Source organism: Sprattus sprattus (genome assembly GCF_963457725.1).
Source record: "Sprattus sprattus genome assembly, chromosome: 13".
Taxonomy (NCBI): domain Eukaryota; kingdom Metazoa; phylum Chordata; class Actinopteri; order Clupeiformes; family Clupeidae; genus Sprattus; species Sprattus sprattus.
Window position 1 is genome coordinate 20,327,036 of NC_137911.1, and position 16,378 is coordinate 20,343,413.

Sequence of the window (16,378 nt, forward strand, 5' to 3'; positions counted from 1 at the left end):
CTGGGTGTGATTACAAAACTGGTTGGCAGTAACATTAATAGGACAACTACAAAACTACTCTTTATAGAAAGAGACTGCCCTTCATTCATGTGACGACTTACCAACCTAATGTTCAGAGGTTTCAAATGGAGGGTAAATGATAGACTGCTTCTGTATGTCAGGGTAAACTACTCGTACCAAAAGACTACATTTACCAGACGCACAAACGGAAGTTTTTCAAGCGTTATCCGGTTTTTGGTTACCTGGAAACGCAGCTATACTCTCGGAGAACGCTAACGTTAGCATACCTGTGGATATGCACTGTCTACAACCTCATATAAGATGCATTATATGTATTTTTATGCCAATACCGTTTGATATCTTTAAACGTTCATATTGCACAGTGTGTGCAGAGGCACAGACCCGGTTGTGGTAACGATAGCCACCGAAATAGTTAATATTCAAGCAAGAGAGGCATATTTCGTCTCATTAGCTAGATGAATAACTAGTTGGCTCAGTAAACATTGGCGAACAGTAGCTATTTGTTGGCGTACGCTTATGTTTCTCGTCAACATCAGTTACATACCTGGCAGATAATTTGCAAGCATGTTTATTTACCTGAGCAAGAAGGTAAGATGTAAATTAAAACCACTTTTCTTGTTACCTAGCTATACATATCTAACGTTATCGTTATCGTAACCAACCCAATAATCAACGTTATTTAATGCGAACCTGTCAGCTGTTAACGTTAGTAGGTTTAATATGTAAACCAAGTAAATGGAGACGTATAGTAAACTAATATTAGCATATAGACTACAAATGTCATAACTGTTTATCCATCTAAGCATTCATTGCTAGGCTGCATATAACTTACAGCTCTGCAACCTAAATCAGTCGACAAAGTGACAGTCGAAAGTTTTTTTTTTTCCTAACTAGTGCTTAAAGCCGTACTTTCTCCCACCATCAGATTGCTATTCCGAACAGCATAAGGCTGAAATGTGTCTCCTGGAACAAAGATCAGGGTTTCATCGCATGCGGTGGTGAAGAGGGACTTCTTAAAGTTCTTAAGCTGGAAACTCAAACAGGTGCGGTGATCCGTTCCCTTCTGTTGGGATGTTTAAATCAGAGCATTGACTGTAGTGACAATTTAAGACGTCTTTCCTGTTCATACATTTCACTTTACCCACAACTTTCTTGTCCTTAGATGACTCAAAATTAAAAGGACTTGCTGCGCCCAGTAACCTCTCAATGAATCAGACTCTTGAGGGACATAGTGGTAAGAACTGATTTGGAAACAGTGATGAATCTCTGTTTAGATGCTACTTTGTGTTCATCAGGTACATGCATTCTGTGTAAAATATACTTTTTGACCTGTACAGGTGCTGTGCAAGTTGTGACATGGAATGAACAGTACCAGAAACTAACAACCAGTGACCAGAATGGCCTTATCATTGTTTGGATGCTGTACAAAGGTTTCACCTTTTTTAATAAAAAGAAAGAACGTGTTAACTCCATTTAGCATTTATGCAATTGAGACTTGATTTTGTGTGTCTGGTTTTGTACTTGTCTTTACGCAATCAGGCTCTTGGTATGAGGAGATGATAAACAACAGGAACAAATCTGTAGTTCGGAGCATGAGCTGGAATGCAGATGGCCAGAAGATTTGCATTGTGTACGAGGATGGGGCAGTCATTGTGGGGTCAGTGGATGGTGAGTTATCCCTGTTTTTCACTTGAGTTCACTTGATTTCAACTACTTCATGCTTTACCAAATTCTAGACGTATAAGCCTTTCTGGAAAACCCTTGCCCAGCATCCTCCCCTACTCCATACAAATCTAATTAACATTGTAATACAATTTTATTGTCTTTGAATAGCTAGATAAAATGTGTGCTGCTAAGCTGAGTTCAGTTGGGAGTGCATGAGCAGGGGCAAGTGGAAAACATACGGTTTATGGTGTCCCCCAGGAAGAGGATTGACACCCATGATATAATCTGTGTAGCCGGTATTGCTAGGCAAACTGGTGATGACGGGTTGTTGTTTTTCACCAGGTAACAGAATATGGGGAAAGGAGCTAAAGGGAATCCAGCTGGCTCATGTGGCCTGGTCTCCTGACAGCAGGATCCTCCTGTTTGGGATGGCCAATGGAGAAATACACATATATGATAACCAGGGAAACTTCATTGTGAGTTCTTAAAGTGCACTGCTTAAGAGTACTTTCACTCAGAATAAAAAAAATATCGCATTTAAAAAGTAACTTCTGTAAAGGTGGCATTCTCTGTGATTTACCATCAAAGGGAAAGATGACTATCGGCTGTTTATTGAACGTCACTGGAGCCATCAGCATAGCAGGCATTCACTGGTACCCAGGATCAGAGGGTTACATTGAGCCTGATTGCCCATGTCTTGCCGTCTGTTTCGACAATGGAAGAGGACAGATAATGCGCTATGAGAATGATGAAAGTGAGCACATTTGGGACTACTGCTAAATGTACTTAATATACACTGTAGAAAACTACTTGTAGTTAGCAGCTTTTGTGCTAAAATGCTGTTGCTTACCCTTGGCCTTGGTTTCAGATCCAGTCCTACTTGAAACACAAATGAATGTGGCCAGTATCCAGTGGAACCACTGTGGCAGTGTACTTGCTGTGGCTGGATGTCAGAAGAACTTGTCCTTAGACAAAGAAGTCAACACCGTCCAGTTCTACACTCCCTTTGGAGAGGTTAGGGCATACAAATCTCCTGGTCATCCGCTCAAGGTCATCCGCTACATTGCTTACTGACCCTTTGTTTTTTCCTGTGCCACTTGTAGCATTTGCGTACACTGAAGGTCCCTGGGAAACAAATGACGGCGATATCCTGGGAAGGTGGAGGATTGCGTATTGGATTGGCAGTGGACTCTTTTATTTACTTTGCAAACATCAGACCTGATTACAAGGTAAGTGATACATCCTTATCATTCAATATCTAATGAAACATTGGCTTAGTGACTTTTTTTGTACAATATTTTGGGAGCTTCACTATTTACACTGATATTTTAGAGACCCCTCCATTCCTAACAACAAAGCACATTATTACAATATCTGAAAGTAAATATAAACCAGGTTTGGAGTGTCCATTGATGCCTCTTGTATAGTTATGAAAGTACTTACCCACTTAACCACTGTTGCATCTTTTCTTCCATATTTGTCTGTAGTGGGGTTTCTGTTCCAACACAGTTGTGTATGCCTACACACGACCAGATCGTCTAGAATACAGTGTGGTGTTCTGGGACACCAAGAACAACGAGAAATTTGTGAAGTATGTGAAGAGTCTCATATCCATCACCACCTGTGGGGACTTCTGTATCCTTGCCACCAAGGCAGATGACAGCCAGCCACAGGTAAGCCATGCAAATTAGTCGATCACTGCTTTACAGCTTTGCTGATATTAATTATTGAGGTGTAAAGCTGTAAAAAGAATGCATGCTTTGAAGTGTGTGGTTGTGCAGAATTCTTTAGTTTCTGCACCTGGATTCGAGCCAGACATTGAGTGGGAAAGAGAAAAGTTGAAGGGTTATAGGAATGCAATGAAGAAAGGTCCAGTTTCTTCCTCGGTAGGGCAAGGAACTAGCAAAGGCAAGGTCAGTGGTTAATCTCCTGCAGGGAGAATATACTGTGCGTTGAAAAAGAAACGGTCGTACCATGAAATAATTTTATAATTAGCGTATCAAAATTAGATTTTTGTTTTGTAAGACACAACTTTCAGTCTTGTGTAATCTGTGGCCTTACGGTTAAAGCCTGCAGTTGAAAACTGCCGGTCACAAGATGCACCAAGTACAGACATATAGTTCAAAAAGCTGGTAATGAAGTACATTTCACCGAGCGGTCTGCTTTATGAAGTGCATCACCATAGTAACTGTATGCAACATTTGTCTTTTCTTTCTTTCCTCAAATCCACCCTAAGGAGGATGCAGAGCCAGAATCGGGGAATGCAACGGTAATACACATCATCCAGTAATTTTATGATTTGGGTTGCTTTGAAATAAATTCCTCACTATATGATTTTGTGAGAGGTATTAGCTAGCTGTTTAAAATGTCCAATTTCTTGTTTGTTTTTCAGTATGTGTTGGTTCTTTGTAATTCTATTGGGACCCCTTTGGACTCCAAGTACATTGATATTGGTGAGTAACCCAAAATTCGGTCTTTAAGTTAAATAAAACAGACAAACCTTATCAATATCGTCCAAAGACAGACCATTTGTTGGTAGTTTTTGATCAGGGAATGTCAGATTCTTAAGATTGTAGATGGACTGATGGCAAAGGCCTCTCTTGGGCTGCCTGTTTGAGAGGATTTTCAAAGGCCTGGTCACAAAAGTGCAACTCAGCACTCAACAAAACGGCCTTTCACTGACCTATAGCATACAGAGCCACTGAGCATCTTCCCTGGTTCATAGGCATGCTGCAAAATCACTAATCGTCTTTCGTTTAGGAAGCCCTGGCTGTACAACATGTCTTGCATTATGTCATGTGCATGGGTTATGATAATGTCCGTGTTTGAACTCAGTGACACTACTGAATTCTGTGAAATGTTTCACTCACAGATCCACTGTTTGTCACCATGACGAAGACGCATGTGATCTCTGCCTCTAAAGAAGCCTTCTACACCTGGCAGTATCGTGTTGCTAAGAAACTCACTGCCTTAGAGATCAACCAAGTTTCCAAGACTAGGAAAGAGGGGAGGGAGAGGTGAGTGTTGAGAGCTGTTGCATGACATCACAGTTGCATTTAGGTATTGACGGCCTTTAGAGGAGCCCAATTCTTTGTAAATGCAGGGTTGTGGTGGTTTATTAGAAGAGGAGATGCTTCATCTGAAACTCATAAATGCTCCAGACAAACCCATGTTAGTCTGTCAAGCCAGTGTGAGAGTGTGTTTGTTGACTCTGTCGATCTAGGGGAAAAAAGGTCCATTCATGGGTGGGTACAAACACAGGACAGGCCTTAGAAACCCAGACAGCCAGCTCTGGTTCAGGACCAGGTGTCCTGCCAGGCATTCCCTTGTAGATAAAAAGGGGGGGGGGGGGGGGGGGAGAAAGTACAAATTGTACCATTTTGCCTTTTTCGCCCTGTTTGATCTGCCTCGCTGTCTTCTCCCTCCCTCCTCCTCATCCCTTCCTGTCTCCATCCCTTCCTCTTGTCCAACCCACCCACTCTCACAAGGGTGTATCATATCGATGACACACCAACAGGGACTACAGATGGCACCCTTGACTTTGCCAAAGCCTTTGCTGTGAGTACATCTTGCTAACACACAGTCTTTTGGTTATGAGGGTGGTTTTCTCCATGATTGTGAGTGGCAGTATCTTCCCTGTGTGATTTAGTCTCCAAATGTTTCCATGTATCACAAAAAAACACTCAATTACTGAAGCTTTTATAGTTTATAGTTAAAGTCCAAGCCACAAACTTTACACTTGTTCTGTTTTAATGGCTAAGTGCAGTTAACTGACTTTCATCCTTTTATTTATTTAAGGCAACAAGAGATCCCATCTGCTGCATTACAGCAACAGACAAAACACTGATAGTGGTATGTGACTATGCTCAGACTTTGGCACATTTTGGAGAAATTTAATGAGAGCATTTATTACTGTGAGTCCCATGAAATTAAACTGTGGTTTTGTGACTATTATCATGCCAGGGCCGTGAATCGGGCATTATTCAAAGATATTCCCTTCCCAGTGTCGGACTTCTGCAAAAATACACTTTGAACTGCAGGACCTATCAGCTCTCCCTCAACTGTAATTCCAGGTCAGATATCTTTAAGATATTATGACATGACATAATTATTTAAATGAAGTTTCCACAATCTAGTATGCTAGTAGTGTAAGAGTGAGTAGTGATGAGTTTCATTAGTTGCCCTAGCTCTAAAATACTTCTATAAAATGTTCCCATCCTTCTCCCCAGTCGTTTAGCCATAATTGACATTGCGGGAGTGCTGACATTCCTTGACCTGGAGTCGCGGGCCGCTTCGGGGGATGGCTTAGTGGGTGAACAGGTAGCCGCATCAGGAGACCCATCAAAGTTTGAGCGCAAGGATGTTTGGGACATGAAGTGGGCCAATGATAACCCAAACCTGTTTGCCATGATGGAGAAGACCAGGATGTACGTGTTTAGAAACCTGGACCCTGAGGTGAATGTTGTTTGAATGTTCTTTAAATTGACACACTCCTCTCTATCTTTGAAGATAAACAGCATTAGCAACATAATCAGTTTAAAACTATGTTGTGTGTAAATTACTGTAAATACCGTACAGATGGACTGTTGAACACAGCTGAATATATTTATTTGTATCTGTTTACTCCACATGACCCACATTAATTCATATTTGCTGTCTTCAACCATGGCAGGAGCCAATTCAAACATCCGGATACATATGCAACTTTGAAGACCTTGAAATCAAGTCTGTTCTTCTAGATGAAATTATGAAGGTAGAATTGTCTCCACATTCAAATTTTAATTATTTCGTATTGTGTTAAAATAACTGCTGTGTTGACTGTTAATGAATTAATTCGTTAATCAGAACGAAACCAAGCATTAAACAGCGATTAATAAAATCCAAGCATCAGTTAATTTTGTATAATATGAGCCAAATTGGGCTATTACAAATCATGCCGGCTGCATGCCTTTTCAGGATCCTGAGCGGCCAAACAAAGATTATCTAATTAATTTTGAGATCCGCTCGCTGAGAGACAGCCGAGCCCTGATAGAAAAAGTGGGAATCGAAGATGCATCCCAGTTCATTGAGGACAACCCACACCCCAGACTTTGGTATGTGTTACCATTCACGTTGTTCCCTACTGATTGCTATGACTTGTCTACTCTGATATATGTCAGCAAATTGTTACATCTACTTTCATTTTGAACACAGTCCACATACTTAAATAACAAGGTGTTTTTGTAGGCTTTTTAACCTATCAGCTGTTCACTGAGACAAACTTCACACTTCAGGTAAAATTGAGATGCAGGGCTCTATGGTCGAGAGGGCTCAGTGATTTGCATCTTTCCTACTCAATGTGCTGGAACTGAGCATCTTGAAAAGATGTGTCTACAGATGGGGTGGGTGGGTGAGCAAAGGGGGGGCAACTACGCATTCACAGCAAGCAAACTCCGACTAACGTAGCAGTTGTTGCATGTTGTTGCACTTGTTGACGTAGCGGTTGTTGCATGATTTTTATGGTCTGTGCAGCGATGTCTGGTGCGACATCACTCTTGGGAGGTGTAAGATAAACCAATGTGAGAGTTTGATGGGATAGCTTTTCAAGATGGGGCTGAAGTCTTGTAAAGAATTTTTGAAAATACAGAATCACTTTATCATTGTCTTAAGTAATGGACTTCAAGAAGCGTCCGGTCATCACAGTTGGTTGCTGGGAGCTTGTTGGCGTTAAAATGTGAAAAAATGTCTTTTCCACAAAAGTCATTCAATCATCTCCGAGGGCAGCGGCAGCTGTAGGAAAGATCTGCATTAGCTTGACAGGACCTTGGAGATTTACAATGGTGTTTTGGTGGCGTCGGGCTGATTGATATTGGCTTAAAGACGACTTGGGCTACCCGTGTCAGTTTTCACAGCACATCAAGGAATTTGGAAGTCTCTGAAAAATACTCAAGGTCTGTCTCAGACTATTGGAGCTGAAGCCAAACTGAGCGAAGTTGGGGGGGATACATGGCTATATGGCTTAGATGGAAGAGAACAGTTCATTTCATTATAGTAAAGTACATTTCAGAGTTTATTCAATGTGTAATATTTTTAATGAATGTAATGAAGAGAGATGGAGGTAGCCTAGAAGATAATAACATTTATGTATGTTATTTTGGCTGACTGCCTTCCTTTGACAGTATTTCTGTAATCCACATCAAAGTCGTTTTTTGTTTGTAAGTATGGGGACTTTATTGAAGTACAGGTTTAATATGGCACACCTCAATAGCTATTGCTATATTTTCAACTGTCCCTGTCATTACCAGGTTCTTGTGAATGTGAAGTCAGAGGTGTGTAGGTGTATGTTTGTAGAGGGCTCTGTGTGGAGGAATGTGGATTGTTAAGGGAGAGCATGGGGAATGCAAGTGCCAGTCACGCACTGGAAGTGCAAAATGTCAAGAAACCAAAGTGGGACCCAGATGCTTCCCTCATTTCTCTGATTTCAGAGTTTGCTTCGAGCACTCAGTGAGGGCAGAAAAAGAGAGATCTTTTATGACTAAGACCAAGGTTCTGGGGCAACCCAAGGATCCCGACACGAGGAATGGAGATAGTTTGAAGATCAGAAGGTCATTCTCAGTCAGCTGTGAAAACATGAAATAGCCTTACTCTGCCTTGGAAAGGCTAAATGAAGCTAATTTGATTTGTGGAGCAGTTTTTCATGTTTTACGAGTTCTTCGTGAAATAACCAGGGTCAGTTTCCCAAGAGCAGAGGCAGAGAAAGTCATAAGAAAAGCACCAACCCTTCAGATATTTTGAGGATGTGAACAAGAGTTCAGGCATGTCCACTTGAGATTTGCCTCAGTTTTGAATTGTGTGGCCTCTTGAGAGCATATACATAACACTTGTAATTTGCACATCCATTCTTGTTAAGAATTTTTTTTATATGAACTGACCCCAGGTGTGCTCTACACATGCCTAGCTGTAGAAGTGTCAGAAATGCTGATTGTTTCTCATGCTTTGTCGTAGCCTATGAAAATGCTTTAGCACTACCAGCACAGAAAAAGCAAATTAAAGTCTTCCATTGAATTCTGTCCATAGGCGTCTGCTTGCTGAGGCAGCCCTGCAGAAGCTGGATCTAAAGACGGCCGAACAGGCATTTGTCCGCTGCAAAGACTACCAGGGTATTGAGTTTGTGAAACGTCTTGGCAACCTGCAGAGTGAATCAATGAAACAGGCTGAGGTGGTGGCTTACTTTGGGCGATTTGAAGAGGCTGAGAGGATGTACCTGGATATGGACCGCAGGTGACAGTAGTTCACTTGAATGAATTAATGAATTGTGACTGTATTTTCAGAGGGCCATCATGACATTTACTTGTGTCATTTGGATAATATCTGCTGCAATGTACAATATATGTGTGTTTTTAAAGGGACCTGGCCATCAGCTTGAGGATAAAGCTGGGAGACTGGTTCAGGGTTCTCCAGCTTCTTAAGACAGGTTCTGGTGATGCTGATGATGCTCTCTTGGAGCAGGCCTACAATGCTATTGGGGACTACTTTGCAGACAGACAAAAATGGTAATGGCCTTGGAGTGTTAGAACTTAAGAACTGCTTCTAGCGTGTAGCTTTAACAACTAACGTGTTTATACTACAATTTGTAATGCCTCATACTTTTAAGGTATTCTGACATTATGAATGGATGTACGTGTCCAGACAACCATCACACCACTACTTTGTTTGTGTACACAGGGTCAATGCTGTACAGTACTATCTACAGGGCCGAAATCAGGAGCGATTAGCAGAGTGCTACTACATGTTGGAGGATTATGACGGCCTGGAGAGATTAGCCAACTCTCTTCCTGAGAACCACAAACTGCTTCCAGTGAGGCCCAGTTCTCATTACTCTAATCTCCTGTGTGTTGTGATCTTCTGTATGAAATAATGGTTTTTCTGTGTCATGTTGTAGGACATAGGCCAGATGTTTGTAACAGTTGGTATGTGCGAGCAGGCTGTGATTGCCTACCTGAAGTGCAACCAGCCCAAGGCTGCAGTGGAAGCCTGTGTACACCTGAACCAGGTGAGATTGTTTTTTCTAAAATGGTTCAGGTCCTCAAGATATCATGTAGCTTGTCTAGCTGCTTTTTCTGGCATGGTCGCCTGATATCTGGACAGTCAATAGGATTTACAATGTCTACTAAATGTGTGTGAATCAGTAATAAAGTATTTATCTATTCAATACACCAGCACGTGTTTGGTGTCCTCAGCACGGCCAGCATCTTAGAAGTGCTGCCTAGTATAACACTTAAACAGGATTTAAGGGGATTTTAGGAATTAGGATCATATCAATGTTTTGTTATCCTGGGTTGTGTTTAAAAAAGAAAACTAATTGTAAAATGTGAAAAGCAATCAGAGGCCTCAGAACACTTGGCATGCCATGTTTGGAATTTGTAGTGTTTGGACTATTTTTAGACACTGTTACCTAGCTGATGCAATATGACTGGATTACAGTGGAACAAAGCAGTGGAGCTGGCCAAAGATCATAACATGAAAGAAATCGGACCTCTCTTGGCCAAGTATGCCTCTCACCTCTTGGAGAAAAATAAGACACTGGAAGCAGTGGAGCTGTACCGGAAGGCTCACCATTTTCTGGAAGCTGCTAAGCTCATGTTCAAGGTAGTCCTCCATGCATTGCTGTGTTCATGTGTTTGTTTTATGGTGTTCAAAATAATAAGATACATTAGTCTCCATATTTATATAGACATTACTACTTTTTGTTGCCCACAGATAGCTGATGATGAGGCTAAGAAGAGAACCAGACCCCTGAGGGTGAAGAAGCTGTATGTACTAGCAGCACTGTTGGTAGAAAATAACCATGATCAGATGAAGTCTTCACAGCAAAGCAAATCCAAAGGAAAGAAGTCGGAGGTGATTTTCCACTGTGGTTGTTGTGAGCTTTAGATCTCTCCCCCTGCTGAAAGTGTAGAGACCAACAAAATTGAGTTTTGTCCAGTAGGGGGATGTTTTCCTCTTTTGGCATCATCCTATTAGAAACACAAATGAGTATAATTTTCGATGCAGCTGGTGTTTGAAGCCCAGCTGGTGTTTCAAACAATCAGGGGCCTCAAATATCCATGTCTTGATCACAGTCTGGCCGCCCATGTCGTTATTTTGTCCCACAAAACTATGTGCTGTCAGTTTAAGCTTAAACTGGCAATTTCACCCGTAGTCATTTTCTTGCGGTGTAATTTCCTGACCAGGCTACAACAGCGTTGGCTGGACTTCTGGAGGAGGATGCAACCTCGACAGATAACCGTATTGTGGACAACGCCTGGCGAGGTGCAGAAGCATATCACTTCTTTCTGCTGGCACAGAGGCAGCTCTATGATGGGAATGTAGACGCCGCCATGAAGACAGGTAACTGCACAGCATGGCAGCGTATTCTGGTAATGGCTAATTTCATTCTGTATGTAGAGCGTTGGAAACCAAAGCTTAGTCATTTTTAAGCTACAACCTTCACTGCAATGAAAACCTAGCCCCTTTAAATCATTGGATCTGTTGTAAGGGATAGGTTCAAGTGACCAAGCATATTTCTCCATTTAGTTAAATGACTCAGTAAATCAGTTGTGTAGACAGAGGACAGTGTGCTATTCTTCCATGAAATACTCAACATGGTTGCAGCCTGTTTTTGAGTGCAGGCAGTCACACAGTGCTGTGTTAATGTAGTTGTGTGGCAGTGTTCTGACCAGTTAGAACAACATTTAAGTGTCAACCACCATGGCCATTTAGCATGTCATTTTGACCTTTTGAGATTCACTTGGATGCTCCATCAGTGTGAATGCGCTTGTTGTCTGGCCTGTGTCTATGACCTGCCAAAGCCAGTTCAAAGCAGGTTCAGCATCGGTTTGTCATGCTTCTGTTTTGCGTGTTTTGTCGCTCTATTTGCGATCACAGATTTGGACAATGTGGTAAACCACAGCAAGCTGGTGGAATGACACCTTGTTGACGTCAAATGTGTCCTTGCTGACAAGCTCTACCTAAGCCAAGTTGTGAAATACTGGGCCTAAGAGGAAGGGCCGTGTTGCACAGAAGAATGTCTGAAACAACAGATAGCCTAACTGGTCATAAATAAGAATATAGATACGTCAAGTACAGCCAAGACACAGTTTGCTGACCTCTGCAAAGTCCCTTGAGTCCGTCTGGTTCATGCTCAACTGACTCTCGCACTCTCCGTACTGGTCAGAGTCACATGGGCTATTCACCCGTTGCCAGGTGTCTGGAGACTAAGTGAAATAAGATGGCAGTGGGAATTTAAAGTAGTGTGCTCAGAGGGGTCTGCACCAGACCAGGGTTAGAAAAAGCAACGGTATATCACCGCACAGACGTCATGCTATTGCAGGCTCAGCAATGTGTGTGAATGCGCTGTTAGTGTGTGCCGTGTCTGACCTCCGTGACACCGGTTGGCAGAGAAAATAAACGAGAGGGTTTTTCTTTCCTTTTCTTTCTTGCTTTAGTTTCTTCTAGAGCAAAAGACACACACTCTTAAGACCTATGCTATGTGTGTCAGACAGCCATGGTGAGACACACATGTAAATATATATGGTGCATCAGACAGACCACCTGTGTGAAGGCTACTGTAACGTTCTTTGACGCAAGCACCTGCATTACTGTCTGCGTGCGTTTGTGCCCCACACAATTCCATACTTTTTCCTTACAGTTCCTGGCCTTTATGAAAAGTGTATGTTGCTTTGGGAAGAACAATGTCTTGTGTGATTGGAAAATGAGTCGCATCAATGCAGATGCATTTTTTAGGGCTGTGACTGATATCAATATCTACGGGCTTAGGATGGCCGATTACCTATATTTTGGGCCTATATTCATTTATTCTATGTGGCTGTTGCAAAAACAAAATACTTTTAAGTAACACTATGGAGTTTCTGGAGCCTTTGGCTTCTTTGTAATGTTATTGTGATAGCTATGTTGGCTAGCTTGCCAACAACTTTCCTAACACAGTCAAACATCAAGCAAGTGCAACACAAGACAAAGCAAGACAGCTAATAAGTTACGGAATAGTTCAGCAGACAGTAGGCCCCTACCTGGCGGCTACAGAAACTCAATAGTGTTACTTTAAGGGAAATTATAATAAGTTAATTTGCAAATACAGATCTTACTTCACCAGGGAATAATCATTGTTTTACAAACTTGAAAGAAGGAAATGTGAAATGTCAGGTAAATGACTGGCACCAACAATGACATTGACTAAGGTTGCAAGGATAGGGATGAAGCTAACGTTAACTAACTAGTCCGCTAACTTAAACAAAGGCTGAGCTATTGTTACGCCATTATATTTGACATCTTAAATAAGGTTACAATTGTTTTTGCTGCAAATGTTATGGTTCCTAACCAGTAGAACCAGGAAATGTAATGTTCCTTAAAAATGTGAATATAAAATATAAAAGTTGTAGATTAACTCTGGTGAAAGAGGGTGCTTTTGGACAAATATGAACAAACACGGATATGAGGAGGCCGATACACTTATGGTCCGATAAGTGTCCAAGAAGGCTAATATTAAAACCGATATATTGGTCTATCTCTAATGCAGATGCTGTCTAGTAAACTACATACTGTATACATCCAGTTTGGCCATCATATAAAATATTCTAAGTTACATAAGTCTGGTTAATATACAACTAAACAATGTATCGCTTGTTTATGTAAAGTATGGCTGAAAAAAAAAATATTACAGATGAACAAACTTACAATAAGTTCTAAAACATTTTAAAAACTGTACTGAAAACATTATTTCTGTGACACATTTTAAATCCCACTTTCATCACCACTACCATCAGCCCTCCACCTGCGTGACTACGAGGACATTATCCCTGCTGTGGAGATCTACTCGCTGCTGGCCATTTGCTCATCGGCCAATCGGGCTTTTGGCACCTGCTCTCGGGCCTTCATCAAGCTGGAGTCCCTGGAGAGTTTGAGCCCAGAGCAGCGGCAGAGCTACGAGGATCTGGCCCTGGAGATCTTCACCAAGTTCCCGCCCAAGGACAACCGCAAGTCTGAGCTGGACAGCATCTCTGAGGGGTGAGGCCTCATACGTAGAGAAAACATGGCCAGATATATGAGGATCCATGAAGTCCCTTTTCATAAGTCATAAGCTTTACATTTTGTTAACATATTTTATTTTGTGCTTGAAATACCTTAGCCTATTAAGTTGCAAAATGGGGCATCACAAGTGTGGTACTATCTATGTAGCTTGGACCTATTTAAAGTAGTGGTTAGTCCTACAGAGATATCAATGGCCAATACCATTTGGCCAATACCTTTATAACAGGTTTACCCTAATGGAATGAGAAAAACCGTTGATAATTTGTAATGTTTCCCTTCTTACAATACAACTTATGTTAATAACATAATGTTCTCTCCCTCTTTCAGGGTGGAGGGAAAGCTGCCCACTTGCATTGTGACGGGGCGGATTATCTCCGAGTACCAGTTCTGGATGTGCAGCGTTTGCAAGCACTGTGCCATGGAGCAAGAGATTAGCAGTCACAGCTACTGCCCACTGTGTCACAGCGCCCTCGCATAGGCTCCAAGAGGGAACTGCTGCCCTAAGTTTGTCCTCCCTCTCTGTATTTCTTGGGCTGCCTTGCTCAACCACTTTTTTTTATTTGTAATTCCTAACTGGCTATAAGGGGTTGCTTTAAGACATTCGTAGAGGGTTGTGACTTGGGATGGTTTGAGGGCTTCACAGGTGTATTTTGTAGCAAACAGTTATGCTCGTTCAGACCTGCAAATGCATAGAGAACTATTTTAACATTCTAGGCTTGCAACACTATGAGGTATATATTTTAACGCAGTCCGTTAAAGAAGCAGCTGTAAAGAAGCAACCGACTACATTTTTAAATATAATATAACGGAAAAGGATTTTCTTCAGTTGTCTGCTTTTGAAATATATTGTGGGTCCAGCTGAAAAGCCAATGAAAAATATTTTTCATATTTTGTATCTATTTTTACACACTTTTTCATTCTACATTGTTGCATTTCATGTATAACTGCATAAGTAGCATTTCATTAATGGGATATGCTTTAACTTTGCTGTACCTACATATTTATTAACATTGTGATAGCCATGATGAATTATTAGACCAGTTGAGACAAACTTAAATGTATAAAAATGTACTTATTTCATGGTGAAAATAATAATAAAACCTAAAGAAATACGATTACTGAAACATTCATCCTTGCACAAGGACTGTGCTGATACAAACTGAGGAATTATGAACAGTGATGAGAATACTGAGGTGAGTTGAACATCTTTGATCAAATTGCGACTCCCAGTGATTGTAAAGTGGTACTACACATACACAGCAATCCACTACACAAGCACACTCACACACAACACATTCATATTATGGCAACCAGTCTTTCCGGGCGAGAGTATATGTTTTTTTTTTTTTTTTTTTGAAGACTGTATTTGCAGACATTTCTGATCTTATTTAATTTGGACTAAAATACACTTAAGCGTGTAATTTTGAGAAATGTCTATACACTGGCTGTCCGTGGAACTTGATGCATTCTGTTTCATCTGTCTGTCATAGTCTACAGTCCAGACGGAACAACTAGTCAGTAGACAAACATTGTCCAGTTGTTCAGTCAGAGAAGTCATAAGTGTCTTCTGTAAGCACTGCATATTTAAAACGGTAAACATTTCAAAACGTTATGTATGATGACTTTGATGCAGTTGTTTCCCTCCCAAACACGATGTGGAAGGTTTAGCCTTTGTTTCAGCAAGCCTGTATTAGGTAATTCCAGAAAACGGGGTTTGATGAAGTAAACTTCCATTGCAGCAAGAGAGGTAGCCCAGCGCCAAGGGTAAGGCATGCCTTGGGCACCAAATGTGCTAGGTCGGGCCCTGATATTACAACATGACACATAACCTCACGTAATATAGGCCTAATTAATCATATTGCAACATGACACATAACCTCACCTAATACATCATTAATCATATTGCAACATGACACATGACCTCACCTAATACATGTTACAACATGCAGTAAGGGTTTTAAGTATTTTGTACCAGAAAATGTAAAGTTTAATCAGTTACTTGTCCAAACCCGTTCATTGCACAAGCGATTATTGTTACGGCACAAACGAATAGCAGTAGTTTTCTTCCGGTGTACCTGCTTTATGGAATACCCCCCTAATTAATAAATCTATTCTATTATAAACATCATTCAAAGGTCAAATAAATAAATAATGATAATCACAAAGTCACCCGGATTCGTTGCTCGTCTGTCTGACGAGTAATGAGTTAACTAATGTGAACTAACCTGCCAGAATGAGTATGCCCACTTCATGAAGACCTAAATTAATTGAATGGTATAGGTTAAGAGAGCCCCTAGAGGGCGGTATGAGATCAGAGTAGATTGTGCTTGACTCGCTTCAATTGGACGTGAAAGGGAAAAGACACTGAAGTTGCTTCAATATAATAGCTTAAAACATATTTTCGATGCAGATAGGCTCATTGCCTCGCATTATTCAGTATAATAAGTATAATATAAACATCTGCCAGTTACAGTAATGTAAAATCAATGCAAATTGTTATATTTCCTCTACATCCTACACAGCCCACACTAGACTTTTACATTGCTTTTTTACTAGCAACGTTGACAAAGTAAAGTTAAATCGATTTTTAGATAAGCGTGAGGATAGTGCAGCAATCACAAAAGGA

At 41.1% G+C, this 16,378-nt stretch overlaps 1 protein-coding gene across 3 annotated transcripts; it reads left to right on the forward strand.

Moving 5' to 3' along the window:
• Window positions 1–285: 285 nt before the first annotated feature.
• wdr35 (WD repeat domain 35) lies at window positions 286–14,230 on the forward strand (the record flags this gene model as incomplete). Of its 3 annotated transcripts, XM_080850547.1 has the most annotated exons (29): window positions 286–609; window positions 947–1,064; window positions 1,184–1,255; window positions 1,359–1,451; window positions 1,561–1,689; window positions 2,029–2,162; window positions 2,275–2,440; window positions 2,555–2,700; window positions 2,790–2,915; window positions 3,174–3,359; window positions 3,468–3,599; window positions 3,923–3,955; window positions 4,079–4,139; window positions 4,559–4,703; window positions 5,175–5,244; window positions 5,485–5,538; window positions 5,650–5,759; window positions 5,916–6,141; window positions 6,359–6,439; window positions 6,643–6,779; window positions 8,743–8,946; window positions 9,072–9,218; window positions 9,391–9,523; window positions 9,608–9,718; window positions 10,150–10,314; window positions 10,426–10,566; window positions 10,899–11,055; window positions 13,488–13,728; window positions 14,080–14,230. In XM_080850547.1, exons 1-29 carry the CDS (start codon window positions 586–588, stop codon window positions 14,228–14,230), a joined length of 3,693 nt encoding a protein of 1,230 aa, XP_080706673.1. In that variant the 5' UTR covers window positions 286–585. The 3 variants fall into 3 exon arrangements, with proteins under 3 accessions (XP_080706673.1, XP_080706674.1, XP_080706675.1); XM_080850548.1 differs by lacking the exon at window positions 3,468–3,599; XM_080850549.1 differs by lacking the exons at window positions 3,468–3,599; window positions 3,923–3,955.
• Window positions 14,231–16,378: the final 2,148 nt, after the last annotated feature.